This window comes from Pteropus medius, unplaced genomic scaffold (genome assembly GCF_902729225.1).
Source record: "Pteropus medius unplaced genomic scaffold, Ma_sr-lr_union100, whole genome shotgun sequence".
NCBI lineage: Eukaryota > Metazoa > Chordata > Mammalia > Chiroptera > Pteropodidae > Pteropus > Pteropus medius.
In genome coordinates this window covers 8,976,776-9,001,023 of record NW_024353908.1, presented here as the reverse complement: position 1 = coordinate 9,001,023, position 24,248 = coordinate 8,976,776, and the positions used below count along the sequence as shown (strand labels likewise).

At 41.7% G+C, this 24,248-nt stretch overlaps 1 protein-coding gene and 2 pseudogenes across 2 annotated transcripts in view; 1 reads left to right on the top strand and 2 right to left on the bottom strand.

Annotated features, from left to right (window-relative positions):
- Nucleotides 1-10,714, bottom strand: part of LRIG1 (leucine rich repeats and immunoglobulin like domains 1) — a 108,553-nt gene extending 97,839 nt beyond the window's left edge. For both annotated transcript variants that reach the window (XM_039851711.1, XM_039851712.1), the window contains exon 1: nucleotides 10,464-10,714. In XM_039851711.1, coding sequence (XP_039707645.1) covers nucleotides 10,464-10,681 — 218 coding nt within the window. In that variant the 5' untranslated portion in view covers nucleotides 10,682-10,714. The remainder of the gene's footprint in view (nucleotides 1-10,463) is intronic.
- Nucleotides 10,715-13,408: 2,694 nt separating this feature from the next.
- On the top strand, nucleotides 13,409-13,524 carry LOC120593851 (uncharacterized; annotated as a pseudogene).
- A 998-nt stretch (nucleotides 13,525-14,522) lies between these two features.
- LOC120593844 (uncharacterized) lies at nucleotides 14,523-14,641 on the bottom strand (annotated as a pseudogene).
- Nucleotides 14,642-24,248: the final 9,607 nt, after the last annotated feature.

Below are 24,248 nucleotides of genomic sequence, written 5' to 3'. Positions count from 1 at the left end.
CAAAGGAGGGAAAAAGGAGAGACCAATCAAAGAGAGAAATACCATGAAGTATTTGCTCCCCTTAAACAACACCTATGGGCCCACAAAAAGTTCCCTCAGGGAAAATGTGCCCCCATGCCCTATTTCCCTTTGCTGCCCAAGGTTCCATTTGAAGATTCTACTCAGGAGTACTGAAATGTAAGAATTACCTTTAAGTAAGTATCTTAGACACATCAATCAATTTATTAATTCTTATCATCAAATGAGTAGTAAGTTTATTCCCTCTTTGCTTCAATTAGAATAGAATCATAAACCTGAAAATGAGGAGTCTTAGAAGTCATACATCCCTTTACAGAAACGAAATTAATTGATTAGCCCAAAGTCACACTGCCAATCAGGGGCAGAGCTGGGACAAAACTCCAAAATCTCCTGACCCAGCCATGGGCTATTTTCCCATCCTACCACAGGCCTGCCTTCATAGCTTTAAGAAAATTAATTTTTTTCAAGTCTGTAGTTTTTATTCCTCTTTGGTCAAGAACCTCTTAAGAAGCTTAATGAAAATGTGAGCTCCTTTCTGCCCAGAAAGATGAACTGAGCTCTAAGACTATATAATATATAATTAAAAATATAATAAAGTTCCCTAGATACCCTAAAAATAATATTTGCCAGTCTTTATTTTAGGATAGTCTGGAATTCAATACAATTTAATAATGTCTAAGTACTGTTTCAAATGAACTTGTGAAAGAATCCAAAAATCTCCATAGAAGAGTTCCAGATTTTTCTCTTGGGCTAAGCACACCCTCAATAAGACCAAACCACCCTGTGGTCAACAGTCCTACACAGACACCAAGTCCAAGAAAATATTCCAAGGAATTTGGGATGAGGCAGACCGTAATAGCTGCAAAACATTTGCATTTGCTTTCTGTATCTCTTCTTCGAACTCAGAAGGAAACCCTGTCCCATTCAAGCTGCATCCATCACTTCACTGCATCAACAACCAACTTCCTGGAAGCAATGAGTTCTTCTGGCTGTTTATAAGTTTTGCAAGCACTGGGAGCTTGTATGCCAGAAACTCACAACAGCCCAGGTGGAAGAGAGAAATCGCAGACAAAAAAAAATTTTTTTAAATTAAAAATAAAATGAAAACTAAAATGTAGGCAAGATGCATAGTGCTGGACCAAGATACGGCACTGCTGAAATGAGATGAAAGAATGAAGTTCTCCCAATTTGCAAAATAGAAATTAAATTCTTAGATTTTCTCAATCATAAGTTTTTCTCCCACAAATTTTCTTAAACACTTTGGCATGTGCTTCCACTTTTCTAAACACAGAATCCACTGTAAGATGGTATCTAATTAAATACCATAAATTTAATTAAACTTGATATATCTGTGAGTTTAACCTGACAATGTTGGACTGCTTTTAAAACCAGTGAACAATGCATAATCTATATGAAATTAGATTTTCACAAATAGAATATGCAAATCATCCCATAAACTATGATCAAGTGACTAGAACTTGGATAACTATGTAACTCCCATTCTGATTCCTAATTAAGCTGCAGCCATCATGAAATCTATTCTAAAAGGGTCTCCTAACCAAGCAAGTAACAGGAAGTGAAGAAATTAAACTATGGACTTTTACACAACAAAATAAAAGCATTCCGCAGCTACTTGGAGAAAAGCATTTTCAAATCTGTGTGAAGTTTAGATCAAGCACAGAGGGTTCCAGGAACCTAGTTCTTTGCTTTCAGAGGATTTTCTTACAGGGTGCCTCGAACTCTATTTAAAGCAGCCTCAAGTAGCCACAGCTGGAGGGTCAGGCCTTACAAAGTAAACAATAGTTAACTCAATTCAGACTCACTGCTTAACTACAACCAATGGCTAATTATCCCACTATTAAGTAATAATATCTGAAACATCAGTTTTTAAATAACCCACTTATAATTCTGTTTGTTCACTAATGATTCCAATCAATAATTAGAAGCATAGTAGAAACCTCCCAGTTAATCCCCTCCCAAAAAAGAGCTGTATTCTGAAAACATAAATTAAGAATTCACACAGTATGTGCTCAATAGTCTGTAAATATACAGCTTACCAAAATTCCCTTTGCAAAAAAACATTTTAAATAAAGTTTTTTTCAAAAGTTGTTCAAATTCACATTTCTTAAAACCACCCTTTAGTGAATTGTATACTATGTAAATGACATCTCAATAAAACTGTTGTTTTTTTAAATACACACACACACACACACACACACACAAACACACACACAAACACACACGCACACATTTACGGATGAAATGATATGCTTGGATTTGTTTCCCAAAAACATGGAAGGGGAGACTTGTATTGGGGCGGGGATCAAATATGAGGAGCCATGAGTTGATCACCTCATCATTGAAGCTGGAGGATGGTACATAGAGTTCATTACATTATTTTGTCCACTTGTGCAGATGTTAGCTGCCTCCACAGTAAAGGTAAGGAAAAAACACCCTAGACTAACAAAAGTAGGTTAGTTTATTTAAAGTACCTGGCTGCATAGCTAATGTTCCTTTAATTTAGATTTTTGTTTAAACTTTTCAGATCTTCTCCTCAACAGCCTACTTCCCAATCAGTTGGCTGTTGTCACTGCCTAGGCATATTAATTTCTTTCCACCCAGCCCAAAGTGCTAAAATGTTAGATGCAAATACTTTCAAAGAGCACTGAAACTACAAGATATGGAACTAAAGTGAGATTATCTGTTCCCCAATTCAAAAGTGCTCAATCCTTATTGTCTCTAACAGGTTATCATCATGTAGGTAATCTAATGAGAAAGAATTTATCAGTGCAATCAATGTATGCTCTAACCAAGAAAAGTGGCAAATTATTTGAACTGCACATTATAAATTGGTAGAAGGAGCAAAGGACAGGAAGTGGGGGTGGGAGGGACACTTGCTAAAAGCTGCATAAAGGAGTCTTAGAGGATGAAATAGAGAGATTGTTTTTAATCAGCTAAAGAAAAAAAAAAATACCTCTATGACCTCCGCTTGTTTCTCAATACCCAGCTAATTCTGCTTACAGAATAGACCCTCACTCATTTCATTCATTTCTTCCAAATATGAGATTTGAGAAGAAAATACCTGCAGATCTTAAAAGATTAGAGACCTGTGCACCACAAAAGTTTAAAGAATAATCAATGCAAAGTGCTTAAGAAGAGACAGGCCAAGCTTTCTTTAAACTCTCTGAATGGCACCTTTTGCCAAAACAAACTGAAAGAGCAGTGATTGAAACCTGCATCCTGGTTCATAAGGAAACCAAGATGTATTACATTTGCAGAGATGAACGGATTGGTTGTTGGCACAATGAGCTTTACTGGTTGTGCTAGATTAAATAGTAATAAAGATGCAAACAATCTTAGCCGTTTGTGTGGGCAAGGCTGTGAATCATGGCCTTTGACTGGGGAAGGAACACAGGTACAGGTGCAGAAGAAGAAACAGCAAACGGCTTTTCAGGTGGTGTCCTTGCCAGATTCCTCAGATGACTCTGTGCTCACTGCCCTAGGTCCCCCCACAAAGGACTGCAAACAAACAAAGAAAATGAAAAATGTCAGAGCTTTCCAGCTCTCTGCATACAATCCAACAATCAACTCCTCTCACGCCTCCTCCTCCCACAAATATTTCCAAATAGAAGTGGGTACAGTGGAAGATTCAGTCAGCCCCAAAGTCTTTAACAGAACCTATGTTTGGAGGCGCACACCTGCATTTTTCCAAGCTGTTGACTGAGTAGAGTTACTTGCATCTCAGTCCAGCTCAGTTTCAATGAAACCCTGAGAATTAATAGAATTGAATTATTAGTTTAAGGGCCTCTCGCTTCCCTACCTCCTTCCCACACCCCACCTCCCAAAAGGATAACACTAAATAGAAGTATTTTCACAACTGGAATACATTTATAAACCACCTCAATAATTTTTGCTAATTGTATAATTTGTGTAATTTGTTGCAACTGTTCATAGCATCCCCTCCTGTTTCTCGCCTGTTCCTGTTTGTCTGAACTTCCCAAAGGCACATGAAGTTTCACTTATTTCTCTCTATAGATATCACCAAAAACCTTATGGGAGAAGACTCTTTGGATTTTGAGCTTTGCCCCCCTGCACACTGCAAAAGAAGTCTTCATATCAGAAAAGTAAACTTTTCCCAGGAAAGCCTTTGTCACCAGGAAATCTGACTTAGAGAGAATCGCCAAAAGAAAGGGTGCAAAATTTGAGCTACTGAGGCCTTAACCTTCATATTGTGCTCTAGAATCATCAGCAAGTTGACCCACCCACACTGAGGAATTAGACTAAACACGTGTTATCTTTGTCCTCATTGTAGCTGTAAGATAGTATATTCTGATCCCTTTTAAGATATGAAGGAAAGAGAGTCGCCCCAAACCACACACATAACTGTTGGATGGTAGAGCCAGGGATGGACCCTAGAAATAATTTTTGATCTCTTCATCACTATCCCCAGTGAAGGGTGTGCGCTGGGTGTGATCACCAGGGATGAGAACATCTACACATTTAACAGAATAAAAGTGAAGAGAGCTTCACATTTACCCACTTCTTTTCCCATCAGTAAACCAAACGAAGACCCGAGGTGCAGTTGGGTAGCAAATGCTCATTTAGAGGACACAGAGAAGAACTCTAGGCAAGACATGAAGAGCATGAAACCCAAGGAAATGGAGAAATAGTATTAAAAATGAAGTGACTTTTATAAGAAGACTGGGTTCACAGCTTATGTTTCAGAAGACTATGATAAAATACTTGGACAAAAACCACATATAAAGTATTTATTTATAGAAAACATAATGGTATAAATACATAAAGCATAAAGCTTTTGGATAAAAAAAATCATAAGCACACCTTGTCCAAAGGAAACAAGATACAAACTGGCAAATTCTAACTGAACCATATACAAACCACAATTTCCATTTTTTTCCCTACAATCTTTATCCACTTATTTTCCTTAATGACAATGATGGTCATGTATCAAGTTCGTCAGCAGAAAATTTCTCAGCCCCAGTCATGTAACTGGCCAATTAACTGGTTAGTCTGGACCACTATTCTAAACTCTGCGGTTACATAAAAAAAATAAGTGCAAGTTCCAACAGGGTAAACTATTGAGAAAATTTTAACCTCTGGTCTTCAAAGTCCTACTTCTTTGCATGGGGAGATAAGAACAGATCTGAGCTGCTTACTAATAATTCCCACTTGCACTTGAAACAAAAGAAGACAGGCGTATTATGGACACACATGAACTGAAGCTATGAGGTAGAATGGCTCAATGTCATGCATAAGTCACCAAAAAAAAATCACCACTAACGGTCCCTGAATTTCCCACAGGCCAGGGAACATTGGGGATTTTTAGATATTTCTCTTCCTCTGCCTGGGAATTTTTCTTCTACCCCTCCTCCCGCCTGTCTCAAGACAATGCCTTCAGCCTTTGAAACTGCATCCATTGTAAACAGCTCTGAATATTAACACAGCCCAGAGTCCTGTTAGCTTTAAAAAGACCCCCAGGGTTTCAAATTGCAGTTGCTGAGGAGGGGGAAGGTCCTCAGTGAGTAAATGTCACCAAGCTCATTCAAAGAGAGTTGAAAGTTAGGCTTGCTCCAGAAACATAAAGTTCTTCAACCTATGGGGTAAATCAGAGGAATCCTTTTGAGTTTTTAACAAATAAGAAAAAGAAGGGAAAAAAAACCTGGGACAACCAACATTCTTCACTGCTTATAGTGACTTTCAATTCCATGAATCCCTTTTCTAGATTTCCCTTGCCTCTGAATGTCACTTTTAAAATAACCGTAGGCTATTTTAACCTATTTTAACCTCCTTCTGGCCTTCCCTCGCCTCCCCAGCTAAAAGACCTTCAGGGCTTTAGCAGGTGCACAAAACTGGGCCAGGTGCATTGTTAAGCCACACAAAACCCTCCTGCTCTCTCACATTCCTGTCCACCCTGAAAGAGAGGAGGCTGAAAAGACTCTGCACCAAGGAGACACCTCTGCAGAATGGGGGAGAGGCCCTTTCATTGTAAGCATAGATTCTGAGGGAGAAAAAGGTCAGCTAGAGGCCATCCAAACGGTGCTCAGGGAAGTTCTGCCTGGGGAACCCAGGCAAAGGAATTAACGCTGCAGGGAAGGAAACCTCCAGCCCTAGGAGTAGAGCTGGAGTGCCCTAGATTGTAACATCCACTAGGAACCAGCTCTCATTACACTGCACTGGTTCATCTTCATCTTTTTGGAGATGAAGAATTATTGCAGACAATACATTCAAAAGTCCAAAGTTTGTGAAATCTAGTGAACAAATGTAATTATAGAACAAGATGAACACATTCCTTTTTAAAACAATCCCTTGCAAAAGGAGGAAAGAACCGCTCTGACATATCTAAAAGGCAAGAAGGACACTGTGTGCCAACATGGGTCATTTATATTGAGCAAGGGGAGGCAGGGTCTCTAGGCACTCAAAACTTAGATTTTATGACGATAATTTCATATCCGGGGGACTTTCTCTTAAGATAACCAATTTTATTTGCCAGAGACTTCCCCTAACTCAAAAAAAGGTGTCAGAGAACTAGTAACAGACAAGTGTTCCAGAATGGAGGGGGAAGCAAGGCCAGGCTTCTGATACTTGTTACAAAGGAAAGGTCTCTGAGCTTCAGCTAAAGCTCCCTAAAACTTTGAAAGCCCTTGCACCTTCCAGATTTTCTCTCTGCCATTACCCATGTGTAAAAGGCTCACTATTCCAAACCACCCTTTGCCTATCCCAACAAGTGGAAAGATGCTCAATTTCTTCTGAGTCCTTCTTAAGTGATATAGAGACACAAAGAGGAAATGGTAGAAAAGAAGACCTCAGGATAATCTGGACAATAACCTACTTTAAAGAAAAACAGAAAAAAAACAAGACTCTCAGTTTAGGTTCTGGAACAATTTGTTCTTTACTTTAAGTCTAATTTGCATGAACAGGATGGGAAGTATTTTCCAAAGCCTTAATTCACAGCACCCTGCACACCTGGGCCTCCCCGCACAGCTGTAAAATTTGAAAGACAAAGGCCCCCTTTACTTCACAATTACAATGGCAACCACGGTATGTATTTATTGTCCAATGTAATAAGCACCACTTCTTGCCCAAACCAACAAAGTTTGACCTAAGACACTCAGGTTTGGTTCTGTAAACACACAAGGAGACATAACGCAAAGAGGTCCAAATCAACGCATTCATCTTCATGTGGCACAGGATAACCACATCTGGTGTCCTTTAGAGAATGTCCTTGCTTCTGAATGCCATGTTGTCTTTCCTCCACATTAAGAACAAGAATCAGGGTTTGTGCTTCCTCCAGGACCTCCCTTCCTTCCTATCACAATCTCACTGGATCATCATTTAGCTCCCAGAGTATTTAAGCTAGCAACACTGCTCAACGTTATGCCACAGATAAGAGTCTAAGGTAAATGGCATTTAATACTTCTTCAACAGCTTCTGAAGTCATGCTCTCAAGAATAATTTCAAAGAAAGCAAACATCTGAGTTCTAAGAAGTTCAACTTTTTCTAAGGTTCTGGGAAGCTGAAATAAGGCTTGGCAGTGCTTGATGCTATTTATGAATGTGCTGGTTGGACTATGCCAATCTCACCTACGTAATGGGATGGCAGATTCAGTTATGGCTCAACTACTACAACTATAAGTTATTGTGCTGAATAAGTAATCCTCAGGCCCCAAGTATTTTCTCCACCAGTGCCACTTCATTTCTTCTATTTAAACTGCATTTACGGTCACTATTAAAAAGTTTTACTTTCCTTATGCTAGGCCTAGGAGCAACTCCAAAATCAAATGCACTGTTTACAAAAGTAAAAAAAAAAAAAAAAAAAAAAGAAAGAAAGAAAGAAAGAAATTTCCATAAAGCCACAGGTCCCTTTCCGTCTCAAATCCATGGCCTGAAAGTGATTGAACTAACTGCAGTAAATCTAGTTCATGGGGTTATAAATTAGGTCAAAGCATTTTCGAGATACAATAGACTCAGAGGGTGTAAACTACAACATATTTTATTATATTAGGTAGACTTTCTCCTTGAAGTCTTACTGAATCATAGCCAAGAACATAAACTGTATCCTGATGAAAAATTCAGAATAAGACTAATGACTTAAATGGGAAAATCTGGTCTAGAGGGAATAAAAAACCCATGAGCTTCATTTTTCTTTAATCAGAAAAAAATACTTCATGAATATTTTTCAAAGGATATCCATTTTGAACTGAACACTACTGCCACATACCAGCCAAAAGTCACACTATTCCTATCTTAAAATTTAATCAGTTAACACTAGAATCAGTACAATCAAGTCTACTGAAGCTCAAAACACCCACTGTGGTATTTACTGACCATCAAATGTGTAAGAGAAAAGACTGCAATTCTAAAGGTATTTATATCATGTGAAATGTCACTCCTAGGCAACAAAAAGCTCAAAAAACAACCAGAATTTTTGCTCTAAAAAATAAAAAAGCGAGGTAAAGTGGATCTAGTGACCACAGAAAGTGCAAATAAGAGGACACCCTGGGAAGTCACCACTTCTGAACTAAGTGACTTCCCCACAATGCCACCGACACATGACATTGGGAATCACTTTTCCAACAGGTGAACACTGAAGATTACTCTGATTCTGCCCACATGCATTTATTAAAAGAAAGAAAGAAAGAAAGAAAGAAAGAAAGAAAGAGAAAAAGGAGAAGAAGAAAAAGAAAAAGAAAAAGAAAAAAATTACCTTAAGAGTATGTGAAGGAAAAACCACAATAACCCGAGACTGCCCAACTAAATAAAGAACTAGCCAATGGCAGTGCTGGGCTCTGCCTTTCACTACTTGACACAGCCCAGCCACTGCCTATGTTAAAACCCACACTATGATCACTGGTTTTCACTAAATCAATGAATTCCACAGAAGCTGCAGAATATGGAAGAGAAAATCTAACCACAACTAAAAAGTCCAGCTTCAGAATTCTATAGTACTTGATCATCAAACAACATGTAGTGTGGTCCAAGTTAAAGAAAGATCTGGGCCCCATTTTCAGAGGTACAGGATCTTCACATTAGAAAGGAATTAACTTTTCATCCCCGCCCCCTAGCAGATATCCAGACATTTTCTTAGATCAGGCCACAGGTGTTGGTTAAAACTTGTGTCACCAGTTTTGTTTCTCCTTTTTAAACTGAATGCCATGCCTGAAGTTACTAGTGTGCCTCTTCTATATTCTAAGAAAGATGTCCAGTTATTCAACTGAAAAGCAGACTACTCAAGCTAGGCCTTTTCTGGAAGGCACTAAAAGTTCTGCAGAGATGCAATTACCCATAACTGGACAGGGTTTTGACTCATGGACCAGATTGTTTAGAAGTTTTCAAAAGCTGTTATATTCTACCATGTTTACAAAAGTCTAACGTATTTTTTCCTGCCAAATCTCCACAGTAAGAAGTGTCCCACTAAGTTCTACTGGCCAAAATCCTGGCAACACAGATAAAGAGCCTCTTTGGGTGAAGCAAACTCTGCTTAAATCAACCAAGTCCCTGGCACCCTCTCCTGAAGTAGCACTACTCCAAAACTAATTTGCACCATTTATAGAAGAGAAATGCTAGAGGGTGGGGTGCCCCACAGGATCATCAAGCTCAAGAGGGCCCCAGGGGATCAGACTGGAAGGGTCTGGAACATAGTTCCTTAAAATGCCTATCAGGCATAAAATGGACAAACTCCCAGCAGTAAGATTTCCAGAACTACTAGAGGAGTCCTCCAGAGAAGGTTGCTTCTGCCCCAGCGAAGGCCAAGTCAGGCCACCACGGTCCTGGAGGATGAAAAGGCGGCCACACATACATTCTCATTAATAATGTAAATGCAAGACTCGAGCCAATAGTCACGTTCATTCATTACCCACTAGAAAGCCAAGGAGCTAAAACACCAAAGACTTGGGTTACAGGAGAGGAAAAAAATAAAGATATACACACAGACCCCCCCAGACAGACTTCCTCACACTCTCCCCTCCAGATGTTTCCCACTTCTACCCACACACATACACACAAACACCTCACCCACAGGCTTTCATTCACATTTTCTCAACCCCAGACACCCACTCACTCATTCCCAGATCGCCCTCAAGACCAAGTCCCTCACCTCCAGGCCCTCATGACCCAAGTTCGCTAACCTCCAGAACCCCACAAGGCACACTTTTTCCCCCTCCAGACCCTCACAACCGACGCTCGCTCACTTCCAGACCCTAAAGGGGCACACAGTTCTCTCCTGCAGACTGCTCACGTACGCCCTCTCTCCTCCGGACCCCTATGCACGATCTCACCACTACAATCCACGATAAGTTTTCCAGGCCATACAACTGGACTAGCAAACAACTCAACACGCACCACCTTCCCAGATAACCACTCCCGCCGCGCCATCTCCAAGTGACAGGCACGGCGGGGCGCAGGGAGCGCGGGGAGAGTGGCACTCACAGGCTCCGGGTCCAGGCGGGCAGGTCCCCAGGCAGTGCCGCTAGCCCGCGTCCGCCGCAGTCCAGCGAGTCTCCAGCGCAAGAGCAGGCGGCGGCGCAGGGAGCCCGCAGGTCAGCCGCGGCCGTTGCCGGCTCCAGCCAAAGCAGCAGCAGCAGCCACAGCAGAAGACAAGGCGAGCGGCGCGGGGCCCGAAGCGCTCCCCGGAGTGGACGCGCCATCTTGTCTGGAGCGCGCTGCGAACTCCGGCGGGGCGCGGGGGCTGCAAGGTCTGGGGCGACCGCGGGCACAAGCGGGCCCGCGGGTACTCCGTTCGGAACTAGGCTCCGCGCCGGGGCATGGCCGCCGGCACAAGTTCTCTCCGCGGCGGCGACTCCGGCGCTCAGCGGGCCCCCGGTGCCCGGGCTGCTCCGCAGCGCCCGGAGGGGGCCGCGATCCCTGCGCCCATCCGGGCCGACCCGCCCGTACTCGATGCGAACCCCACAGATCCGGGCAAGGGGTGCTCTGCCGGCGTTCCGCGTCCTTCCGCCGCGCTCTTGACCGGCTTCTGAGCTCCCGCGCACGCCAAAGTGCCGCCGCCGCTGCAAGGACGGCGCTCAGCCTCTCAGCCTGAACTCTGCGCCCTTGGGCATCTTCCTTGCGGCTCCAAACGTCTAACAGCAGATCCCAGGCTGGACGGCGCGGCCAGCCCCGCACTATTCGAAGAGCCCCGTGCGCCTCGCTGTCCCGGCGCCCAAGGCAGAGCGCGCGCCCGCGCGCAGTTCCGGGCAAATCACTCTCGGCTCCTCTGCGCTGCGAGAGCCCCAGCGACCTCGCGGCCGAACAATCAGCCGCTCGCCGCGGGCCTGCCTGCTGCCCAGCCCTGGCCTGTCCTCGAGGCCCCGCCCCCGGCCGCTTGCCTTCACACACCCCCTGGGCTCCGCGGCCCGCGGCCTCCTGCTGGCCCACGTTGGAGGCAATGCAGGGGCGCCCTGCCACGCCCCCCGCCTGCTGCTCATTGGCTGCCTGCTGCTCATTGGCTGCCGGAGTCAACAGCGACCAGCCTGAAGGGCCATTGGAACGCTCACCAAGATCCCGCCCCTCCCGCCTCTTCTGCCACCCCGCCCCACTCCCTTTTCCCACCCAAGGTGTGAAGGGCCCGGGGCGGCGGGGTGGCGGGGGGACGGACTGGGAGGGGAGAAGGAAGAGACATCCTCCAGGTCCTAAAGGAAACCGGCTAACTGTTGGCGGAGAAGGCGAATGCAGACGGGGGAGAGGAAGAGTAAAGATAGGAGGCCCTCAGAGTCTAGGAGAGGGGAGAAAATTTGTTAAGAGGGTAACACACCAACTTTGGAGCAGTCTGGCCGCAAGGTTTCTTTCCTCCTCCTCTGGCTACAAACAGGGCTGAAGATTTAGATTTAGATGTAGCTTTAGATTTAGAGCAAATCTGCGCTCCGTTTTCCAGGTGCCCTTTAGGAGCAAAGGCAAATTTCCTACTGATTGGAGCATCTTTAGTTATTTCATTAGGAGTGACAGTCTTTCTTCCCACGAGAGCTCTTTTCTGCTCCTGACTTGATTTTGGCCTCTTCAATCCAGCAATATGTCTTTGATTACCAAAATGAATGTGCTCTGCAGAAACCAATTCTTGAAGGTGCACAAACTCCCACCCCCATCTCCACTCACATTCTAGTTAGTTGAAGGGTACTTCTAGAAACGCTCCAGCCTTCCACAAAGGGTATGCTTTGTTTGTTTAAATCAGAGATTTTTTTAAAACTAGTTTTCAAGAAGCTATAGATAGAGTACTCCTAAGAGAATAAAAAGAGAACTAATTGTTACAAAGTTGCTAACTCTTACAGTAAGGTCAGAACATAATAGCCAAGTGTTATGACAGTGCATTGAAACAGTAAGGCAGGTGCCCACAGGGTAGGGTGGGAGAGAGCAGGAACATACACACACACACACACACACACACACACACACACACACACACACACACACACACACACACCCCGTGAAAAATGGAAAGGATTAGCACAGTAATATATAGCTGCCCCTCTTAGCATTTTGGTTTACTGGTGTCCCTTGTCCCTTCCCAAGAGTATGCAAGTTTCTAACATAACTATACATTGTCGGGAAAATTAAGCAAGTCAAGTCTGTTGAAAAACATTTGCTCTTGCAAATGGAATCTGACTTCTGTTTTATGAAAATGGAGAAGATCGGATGTTCCTCAGGAGGAAAAAGCAAAAATTATTCAAAGGATTTTGTTCAGTTTTTAACACATTCCAAAGAGTTTGGTTTAGTTGTGTTGTTAAGCTTTCCCTCAGCCATAAGAGCATCTCTTTTCTTCACCCAAACTTGGGTTTGGGCTTGGTAGTCAAGTGGTTGATGATTTCTTCTTATTCCTTCTACTCTTCTTTTTCCTTTTCCCCCTACTTCTGATTCATTGTGCTATGGGATAATGGTGCCCCGTATCTCTTTCTCTCTCTCCCTCTCCCTCCTTCTCTCCCTTTCGTTTGCATCACCTCAGCAAGTGATGCCCAAAGCAATGCTCAAATATGTGTGTAAATCAATGCAAATATGATTCCCGGGAAGCATTATCAGAAAAATGCTGCACCTGACCCAGTCTACCTAGGTCTTTAACCAACTTTTATGTTTCATTTGTAATCCATATAAACATACACATTCCATCTCAATAGGAAGAAATATATCTCTTTGTTATAATACCTTTTGATAAAATAATAAGAAGATAAATTAAATTTAAAGTACTCCAAATTTACAAAGTCTTCTACATCAATGTGTCTTAAATTTTCCAAGACCAAAGAACACCAAATTGTAATTTAATGCAGAATATCCACAAACATTTCCTTAAACAAAACTGTCAGGATGTGGTTCCATAGTGTAGTGGTTAGCACCTCTGCTTTACATGCAGAAAGTCCTGGGTTCATGCCCCAGGGGAGCCATGGCCCACAGTCTACAGCCATGCCACTCTGAACAAGCCCGATGTCTGACCTCTGAAGCTAAGCAGGGTCGGGCCTGGTTAGTACTTGGATGGGAGACCACCTAGGAAGATCAGGTGCTATAGGCATAGAAAAACAAAAAAAAACAAAAAACGAAAAACCTGTCAGATTCTCCTTGCCCCTACCCCCCAATGTAGGAAAAAGAAATTGAACTCATCGAACTTAATCTGCTGACCTAAAATTATCTTTCAGACTTGTTCAATTATTAGTATTGAAAAACGAATGCTTTTTTGTCAAATGTTTTCCAAATGCTTGTGGGTATAACCATGTAATGCTTTTCAGGAACGGAAAAGTTCTGGAGGATAAGATCTGAGATTCTGCAAGGTAAGGGTGTGCCCATAAATCTAAAGCATCCCCTGTGGTCTGGTTACCACAGCCAGAGCGGAGGATTCCAAAACCGAGGAACTCTTGGGGGGACTGGGCGCCTGAGCCTTGGCAGTTCCTCTCGTCTACAGCAGAGCATGAAGTCATGTCTGCTCCCCATACCATGTATGGAAGTTTGCCCACATACTAGCAACCTGCTTGTGACTGAGAGGAGAGTGTGAGCTTGGAGTGCAGTGATGTTGAGCTCAGGGGAGAATTCATCTGTAGCAATAACCTAAGATCAGAGAGACCTGAACAACAATGAGGGCCAGTTTCTGAGGGAGTCTACATCCCTGCTTATAAAAGAACAGGTCTTGGTCCATTCAGCACAGGGTAACAGTTGATTTGGGCCCTCTGGGTCCTCATTTTCCTCCACTGTTATTTTCACAATTTTGATTACTTATTTCTCAAAGAGGTCATACAAGGACTTTAGGTTCGCCAGTTTGTTTTAATCTGCCACAGACCAAACTCTAGGGCCAGTGTCAAATCAAATCCCCAAAGACAATGACTGTAGGTCACTCTGAAATACAGAAGCCCTAGGGGCTAATCATCTCAAACTCACTGCAAGAGAGGAGCCCAACATTTTTTTTTATAGGTTTTTTTTATTATTAAGTTTATTGGGGTAACATTGGTTAATACAATTATATAATTTTGCTTGTCAGTTTACGATCCCTTATTTTTTTATTTTTATTTATTTATTTAATGCCTACAGAACCTGGTTTTCCTAGGTCGTCTCCCATCCAAGTACTAACCAGGCCCAACCCTGCTTAGCTTCCGAGATCAGATGGCATCAAGCTTGTTCAGGGTAGCATGGCCATAGACAGTAACTCAACATTTAAATAGCCTGAAATCACCAAGTGAGGAGAGAAGCAAATAACAAAATAACAAGAAAGCAGGTAGATGACAGAGATTTCTTTTTTAAAACACAAATTTCAGGGGACTGAATTGTGGCAGTTTGTTACAGTTCTAGGTGGTGATAATAGGTGTTTTACAGAATGCTGGGATATGGAGGTGCTTTCTTACAGTTAGAAGAGATTTTACGTTATATTCAGTACTTTAGAAGAGCAACAGGGCAGAAGACCTGGATTCTAGCCAGGCCTTATTATCCATGAAACCTTTGCCCACTCATTTCCTTTTTTTAAGCCTCAGTTTTTTCAAATGGAAACAAGGGTAATGGTACTTCTGACCTGAGTGCTAAGACAGTTAAGGAAGGATACATTTTGATATCGGATGCAAGGGGCTATAAACTGTTTAGGGCTACATATATCTAAGGCTTATTTTTAAGGTGTTATTGAATTTGAACTCTGAAAAAATTAAAATCTTAGTAGGTGCTTTCAGCATAGAGATTTTTTTTTCCAGGAATGCCACAAAGAGTTAATAATTACCTATAGAACCCCTGGAGACTTGCAGGGTGATGACAGCCTTGCTTTGAGCCTGCTTTGTATCTCTCTTCTAAGGAAAATAAAGCTGTATACTCATTAACTCCTTCTTCGCAATAATCTTGTCAACAAGATGGATTGGTGTTGAAGGTAAGGGAGGAAACTAATGAGTCCAGGGATGGAACATAAGAAGAGATAATTTTAAGATTTCTCTGTTCCCCATTTCACAAGTTTTCTTTGGTGAAGGTAGGGAGAAGTGTGTTTTATCGTGCAAGCTTTGGCTATTAGAATATTGGTTTATGCTCAAATAGTGCTAAGCTACAGCTGCTGCATTTCCACAGCAAGAATGGCTAATGCCTTCAGCTCAACTGCAACCCTGCACATGCCCCTGCCCTCTTCTACAGAACATCATCAACCAAGGGCCAAAAATCATTAGAGTACACCTTCTAACACAAACTAGAACCTGTACAATTGTCTTTGCCTTGTGAATTTGCAATTTTAACTGGTTCATTGAAAGGATAAAGAAAAATTTTATGAAAGCTATGAGCATTTTAAAATTCTGAAATTCTGAAGTGATGATCAGTCTAAGAGGCTCTTTGCTCCAGTGATGGAGGGATGGACTAATTACGTCATCACCAGAGACTGCATCTCTCCCTACTCCTCCCAATCTGCTGCCTTTCCAATTGGAGCAACACATGAAAGAGGATGGGGCAGGAAATCAAAGTTTATGTGTTACTGCCAGCAACTGAAAAGCAACACTTCAATGTATATAAAGCACAGTAAATTTATCATAACTTATAATAATAATCTTCATGAAGTCATATACCTTATATCATTCAAAGCAATGTCCCATCATAACAACAGCTATCATTTACTGAACACTTATTATGTATATGTCACTTGGCTGAGTGCTTTATATACTTTTTTTCATTGAGGTAGAAGTTTAAAAAAATTCTCCAGGCCACACAAGCTAGTAAGTGACAAGGCCAAAATTCCAAGCCAACTCTGTTGACACCAAAGATTCATTATGACATTTGAACCTCATAAACTTTGAATATGACAGTTGTTATCGTTCCCACTTTATTGATGAGAAAGCTGAGGTTAAATGATTGTGTCAAGGTCACGCAGGCTCAAGAATAAGTAGAATCTTAAATCAAAGTTCCATCTCAACCACTGTTACACATGCCTTATGTTCAGTACATGTCTTATGAGATGTGTCACAATACTTGTTTCTCAAGGGTATTGTGAGAATAGACATAATTTCTTTCCTTTTCCATACTTGCTAATAGCTTACCAAAATTTCCTCTATGATTAATATGCTAAAAAATTTGAAAATAAATATATTAGCCTTTTTCCATACCATATACAGCAGCACTTGTATAATAATAATGGTTAATAATTACTGAGCACTTATGATGCACTAGGCGCTGTTTTACATTGTGGCTTAATTTCACTAAAGTCACATAAGAATTCTATGAGGTAGGTAATGTAAAATTATTTTATAGATGAAGATACTGAGACACTAGTCAATCAAGTTACCCAAACCACATCCTGGTTAGGAGCTGAGTTAGGAACCCAAAGCCTGTGCTAACAGTTAATCCACCACAATCACAGTTAACTTAAACTCTCTTATCACTCTCCCAATTATTTCTGTGTTTCTCTCTCCTTCTAGACTGGCAGCTCACTAAGTTGAGAGCCTAAGTCTTAGCCCTATCTTGGTATTCCTATTGTCTAGCACAGTTTCAGGCAAGTGATAGGTACAGAGGCAACATTTGCTGCCTGAGCCCTGCCTGCTCCACAGGGAAAAAAAACTTATCAAGCAACCTCTCCCCCATCTTATACAAGCTTGTTCTTCAAATCTATGTACCGGCAGCATCAATGTCACCTCAAGCTTGTCAGAAATGTGAATCTCAGCCTCCACCCCAGACCCACTGGATCAGAATCTGCCTCTTAATAAGGTCCATGGGTAATTTGTTTGAACATTTAAAGATTAAGAAGCAGCAGGTCACCATATGTACCCCAGATACAAACCTCCTGTGACTGTGTCCCCCATCACTGCCACAAGGACAGACCATACTCTTTGTGCTTTATGTATTTTTATGTGCTTGTGTGTGTGTTTACATGTTCCATATTTTCACAAGCTCTTAATATAATAATTTCAAAAATATAGGCAAGCATGTGGTTGGCATTATTGCTCCATAACTGAAGAGTATTCAAAACATCTGCTGCCCATGAGATTTTGGTAAAATCCTCATGTGCTGTTCAAATCTCTTTTTCTTTGACATGCAGTCAGACTAATAAGAAGTATTTGAGAGTTTTATTGCCTTTTGTATTTATTTCCAAAAGGACAGTTGGGATTTTGACAAACTTCGAATTTATCTTAAACATATAGACATATACATATTATACTGTCATTCTTACCCATGAACTACATTCTTTAGATAATCATTTAAATATCCTTATTTCCTTAGGGGAGTTCTGACACTCTTCTTGGGTTTAGATATTATAAATCAAATAAAAGTCTTTGTCTTGTCACCAGACTAACCGCCCCCCCCACCTCCACCTAAAAAAATACTATTTTTTCTCATTCGAGGTGCATTGACAAAGATTCAGAGAAGGTAAGTATGTAGATTAATCACCTGCAAAGATGGCCACAAGTAATTTCTCCCATCAAGAGGTAGCGTATATGTCCCCTGCCTTCTTGAATCAGGAATGACCTGGTGATTTGTTTGGACCAATAGAATGTGGTGGAAGCAATACTGTGCCAGTTCTGAGCCTGGCAGCTTCAACTCTCGCTCTCTTCCTACCCCGAGCTGCCATGTAAAGAAGTCCAGGCTCTCCTCCTAGACATAAAGATCCTAGAAAATAAGAGACCATGATGAGAGAGAGGCTGTGTGGAAAAAAACTGGTCAGCTCAGCCAACAGCCAGCACCATAATCCCAAACATGAGTGAAGCCATTTCCGGCCTATTGCCATAGTGTTGCTACCAGCTAAATGTAACTGCATGGATGAACTTGAACCTACTAGCAGAATACGTGAACAGAGATAAGCTATCCCCACTGAGCCTTGCCCAAATTCCTTAACCACAAAATGGTGACCAATAAAAATGAACCTTGTTTTAAGCCATTCAAGTTTGGGGTGATTTGTTATGCAGCCATAGATAACTGAGACCACAAGTGTGGTTAAGTGGACGTACAATAATCCATGAGTAGATTGGGCAAGGGGAGAGTGAAATAAAGTCTAAGCAAATAAACCTATCATTAAGAGTGCCAAAAAAAATAGTGTGCTCAGTTGACCTTCCAGACATGTTTGTTAGGACCCTTGGTTGAAGGCCAAATACCAACTGGCTGATGTGGTTGAATAAAACTTCTTGTGTAGTAACTATTCTGGTTCTTTAGCAGGCCACAAAACAAGCTCCCTTCTTTCTCTCGTGGAAATAAATATGAGAAATACAGAGTACCTGCTTATTTATAAAAGGCAGTTTCTCCCATGTAGCTGGTAGTAAAATAAAATAATTGAAAGAGTGAAATCATTGGAGTCCTATTATATTCTCCCTGGAAATGTCAGATAAGGCTTAAAGTGTTATGTTATTTTTCATAAGAAACAAATGAATAAATCTAAAAAAATGGAACTCCAGCCATAAAATTAACATTAAAATATGGAGTTTGGGGGCATGTGTTTGGTAGCGGGTGAGGGTGGTAGGGCTTATATTTCTGGCGCACAGACTAATTTGCCTACCCAGTAGTCGTCTGGGTGTAAGGTTGGCAAAGCATAGCTTACTGCTTCCCTATGCTTTGCCTTGCACTCTTCTCCAGCTCTCATTTCTTAGAGCCATCATGGTACATGGCATGTGGGAGGGGCAAGGCAGTGCAAGGTATAAAGCCAAATTAGCTGAGTCTCTGCCATCAGGGAGTTTACAGTCTTATGATTCTATTGACTGCTAGATCCCCAGCTTCTAGAAGAGTGCCTGGCAAACAGCAGGTGTTCGATAAACAGTGTCAAATGAATAAATGATTGAATGAATAAACAGTTTTCTATATATAAACCTCATTTTTCTGTAGACCATAAGCAGGTCACAGGAAGCAGTTACAGAATCACAGACTATTAGAAGACAAATGGGCCTTTGTGATCATCCAGTGCAGTGGGTCAGGCCCCCCCAGACCTGACCCTCCACTTGTTCTTTAATTTCATCTCTTCGTCTTCACAATTTGCAGTTATTTTTACAATTTGTCAGCCAATTTTATACCCTGCTCTCTCTAACAGTAGAAATGGAGCCTGAGGGCAGGGACCATCACTGTATCTCACGAAGCACCTGGCATGGAAGGAGCTCAGGACAGATGTGTTGAATGAGTGTCATAGGCATGAAAATAGTAATTATTGACTAAATGACTAACTGATTGAGGTGGGTTTCCAAAACAAATCTAATATTGACCAAATACCTATCATGTTTCAGCTACTATCCAGGGAAAAGGTGGGTCAAATTCAGCCTTCATGTTGGATTCATTTGGCCCGGTGTGGTTATTTTCACATAGAGCCAGCAGATCTGGGGTGGGGTCTGACCCACCACACTAGATAATCACAAAGATTGAATTTGACCTACTTTTAGGAGGTAGGCCTTAATTTATATTTCCTGCCTGCCTACTCTGGCAGGCATTTGAGTTTCCAACTGTGATCCCAGGATTTCTCTAACATTAATTTATTTATTCTTTACAACAATCCTATGCAGTATGCATTCTCATCTACACTTTGTAAATAAAAAAACTGAGGCTTGGAAAGTATGGGTAACCTGGCCAAGGTCACAAGATCATAAGTCAGGGAACAGGATTCAACTCAGGGCTAACTCTTCTCCCCACCTCCACCCCTCTACCCTACTTTCTTCTCAGCCACTAGATTTCTCTAGGCATCATGAGAATGAGAGGATCATCTCATCTTAGTTGAAGCATGTGTTTTACAAGGGTGAGGCTTCTACAAAAAGAAGTCTCCTCTTGCATTCAATACAATCAATCCAAATGTAACCCAGGATCTCCTAGATGGTTCTTTCCCAGGATTCAGACACCCCTCCTATCAGAAGAACATGATAATCTGGAAGCTACGTGGAAGGAACAGTCAACTATGTCAAACACTTTTGGAGGGGCAAGGTGAGAACTAAGAACTGACCATTGGATTTAGCAATACAGATTTCATTTGTGACTTTGACAAGAGCACTTCTGATGGAGTAAAGGTAAGAAAAGCATTATTAGAGTGTTAAAGAGAGAACTGAAGATAAAAAATTATGCACAATGAGGATAGATAGCACTTTCAAAGAGTTATCTTACGAAGGAGAACAGAGAAATGGAGTGGTAGCTGGAGAGGGAAATTGAGTCAAAAGAGTTTGTTTTGTTTCATTTTGAGATGGGAGAAATAACGTATTTATAATGATGAAAATATTCTTGTACGAAATGGGAAGAACCATGAATGTACTTAGGGAAGGGGAGAGAGAAGGAGTGATATTCTTGAATATCCAAGAGGGGATAGAGTCTAGCAGACAAATGGAGAGTTCGATCTTAGCTAAAACCACAGAACCTTAATCAAACTGGAAGGCAGATTATATGGCAAAGAAGCAGGTACCTATGGTGGTGAAAGTTGATGGTTGTTCTCTTCTTATTACTTCTTTTCCTTATTGAAACTGGAGTCAAGATCATTGAGAGAGAGAATAAGGATGGAGATGTTGGAGGCTTAATGAGCAAAGACGAAGTATGAAATAATCATCTATGAAAGTGGGAGTGAAAAAAAATGGAATAAGATTACCAGGGAGCATAAATGTCTACTTGACATTAGAGGGCATGAATAAAAGTGAGACAAGTCAGCATAGTTATGTTTCTCTTCAGTCAAGTTCTAATGCTAAGGTGCAGATATGGTCCGTTACTGGACGAGGACATAACCAGGGCTGAGGTTTTGCCAGAAACAATGAAGGGGTAAGGGGACTTGAGAATACATGCTAGGGAGCAATAACAAAAGGTCATGAGGTTTAAGCTAGGCAGCAAGGAGTATGAAGACAGAATGGGGTAAGGGACAGTAAAAAGGTAGTGGGATCAACGGAATGGGTCCCAGGGGGGTTGGCAGTCAGAGCTACAGGAAATGAGCGTGGATGCCTGATTGGGCAGGGGCTGCTCTAGTTGGCAAAGACTAGGCTGGGGATGACTATGAGAGTGAGTAGCTGAGAGAATGTAGAAGAGAGAGGTCTGACACCCAAAAAATAGTTGTCCAAAGTTGAATGCAATTGAAATAACTGAAGATGATCTGATTCAAGACCTGAGAGGTCAGAATAATGGAAAGATTGTTTATGAAAATAGTTGTGAAAATTACCAAGAATTATGTTGGGAAGATTACTAAAAGTGATAGAGACCTAGGAGCTAAAATTTTCAGAGATCAGTAAATGACTGCCACAAGGAACGGGGAGAGGGTGGGAGAAACTAAAACCATGAGATTCAGAGCTCTAGGGATTTGGGGGAGGACAGAAAGAGAATAATCTGGAAATGGCAGTGAGGATCAAGAAAAACATCTACCCTACCTCCTGGCCCAGTAATATAAGAAGTGTGAGGGGAAAATAAACAAACAAAAAAACAGGCATCGGCCATTAACCTTCTCTGGAATTAAGATAAACAGATATTTGGCTAGACGGTCATCAATAACAGGGTTCAACAAACTTTTTAGGTAAAGGGCCAGATAGTAAGTATTGTCTGCTTTGTGGACCATAGAGTCTTTGTTGCAACTACTCTGCTCTGCCACTGTAGCTCAAAAACAGCTGTAGACAGTATGTAAATGAACGAGTATAACTGCATTCCAATAAAATCTTATTTACGAAAACAGGCAGCAGACCAGATTAGATCTGCCAGTAGAAATCTGCTAACCCCTGATCAATACTGATGAAAAAGCCCAACCAGAAGATCTAATGAACAAAAATAGGACCAAAGATTTAAAAGGATTTAAATTTAGGATCCTGGTTGCAAGCAGAGCAGCCATGTACAGTTATGAAGGCTGTACATTGCACAAGCCCAGGGGGCACTACTCACATTGCCTTCAGTGACAATAACTACCCCAGAAGCTGTGCAGGGCATAATCTGGATGGCCACAAATGACAATCCTAGATGTGAAAATAGTAACTGCAAGGATTTAATATCCATTGCCATCCATTTTGCTATATTGAAATGGTTGGGAGGATATCCCTGCTTGAGAGAATATCCCCGCTATTTCTAAAAAAGCAATAACATCTGCACAATACTTAGAGATACATAAATATTATTTCATATATTATATTATGTCATAGCAACCCGGTAAGTCTAAGGCATATATTTTCCTCATTTTACTTTAAGGTCCAGAAAGGCTAAGCAAGTTGTCCAAATATCCAGCTACTAAATATCTAAATTGAAGTTTGCCTGACTTCCAAGTCTGTATTCCTTCTACTCCCCTTTCTTCTCATATTGGTTATAAGGTTCTTTAATGATGACCTAGTAAAATATGTATGAAGAAAATTTCTTCTGGAAACCTAATTAAAAATAATTACAGACCTCAAAAGACACGAAAAATATGGCAGGCGTACCAATAAGGAAGACAGTTCTTCTTATATCAATGTCTTTATGGATTTGGATTCTGTTCAGAAAAGCTCAGACTCAAAAGGTAATTGCTGGCAGCATGCGAAATCCATCAACCCATAATTAACATATGACAATTATTCTAATTGCCTCAGACAACATTTCTGTGTTTCTAATTGTAGAACAATTTGCCAATCACATCATTAATTGGCAATTCGTATTTTAAACATGTAAAAGACAATGGGTCTTTATTTCCTCTGAGGGAACTGAACACTTAATTGAATTTTTTTAAAATACGGTTTCTTCTTTTCTTTGACTGTAGGACTCCCTTCAGATGGTTCTGATTGCAGTTTCTTCTGACCAAAGTGTATTTTCTCTAGGTAATTTAATCTTACTTTAGCACTTTAATACATTTTCCTAACGATTCATTTAGACCAGATCCTCGTTTCTCTCTAGACACCCTGAGCAGGACTCCTGTTGACTTCAAAGGGAAAATACTGGGTACAGGGAAAACTAGGAATCTGGTTCCTGGTTCAAAAATCCTCCACACACTATAAAAACTCACTGGTGTCTTCCTGTGTGTTAAGGGCCAATTAATATATGTGAGTGAAGCCTTTGTATGAAACCACTCTCGCAACTCGTGAACTTGCTGGAAAGCCCGACAGTTGATGGAAAAAAAAGTTTAGTGGACCCAGTTCTCACACAGCCCCTCATTTGCTCATAAGGAGGGGGTGAGAAGAGTGAGAATTGACTTCAAAAGGTAGAAAAGCAGTAAAGACAATTACTGACTCCTCTCTCTCTCTCTCTCTCTCTCTCTGTCGGTTCCTTCAACACGCATTTATAGCCCACCATGGGCCAAACAAAGGGGTAAGTATCAAAGATTAAAAAAGAATTGCATCACCAAGTATCGAGCAACCACCCCAACTTTAAGGGTCGTTTTCTTCTAGAATGTTTGGGAAAGAGGTGGTGTGTGCCTGAACTCTGTGCTAAGACAGCCTGACGCTACTCCTCCATGTTGCAGAATCTCCCCTCTGGGCTGCTGTCTGTCACCTGGAACTCCAGATTTCAGCCCCATAGAGGCCTATGGCTTCTCTGGGTGGGCTTTGATGGAGGGGAGCAGGTTGGGCACAAAGCCTTTACCTCGGCCCTTTTTGCCCACACTGAAACCATGACCACCACCATCACCATCTCATAAAGCTGTACTAGGCTGTGAGAATTTAGTGATGGCCTGGAGGTATCTCATGGAAACTTGAGGACAAAACTTTCAATAATGTCAGACTCTTCATAACTGTTTACGTGACTGTACCCCACAGATCAGGAGAAAGCACAGAAACGAAGACTTTGACAGGAGTTTCTAGCCTGGCCTTGTTTGCCAGACCCTCTTCCTAAGACCACTTCCTTCTCCAAACACCTGTTTGGTCTTGACCTTGCACAGTGGAGCTCGACTCTGGCTGCATAGTTCCTGGGGAGCTCCACCTG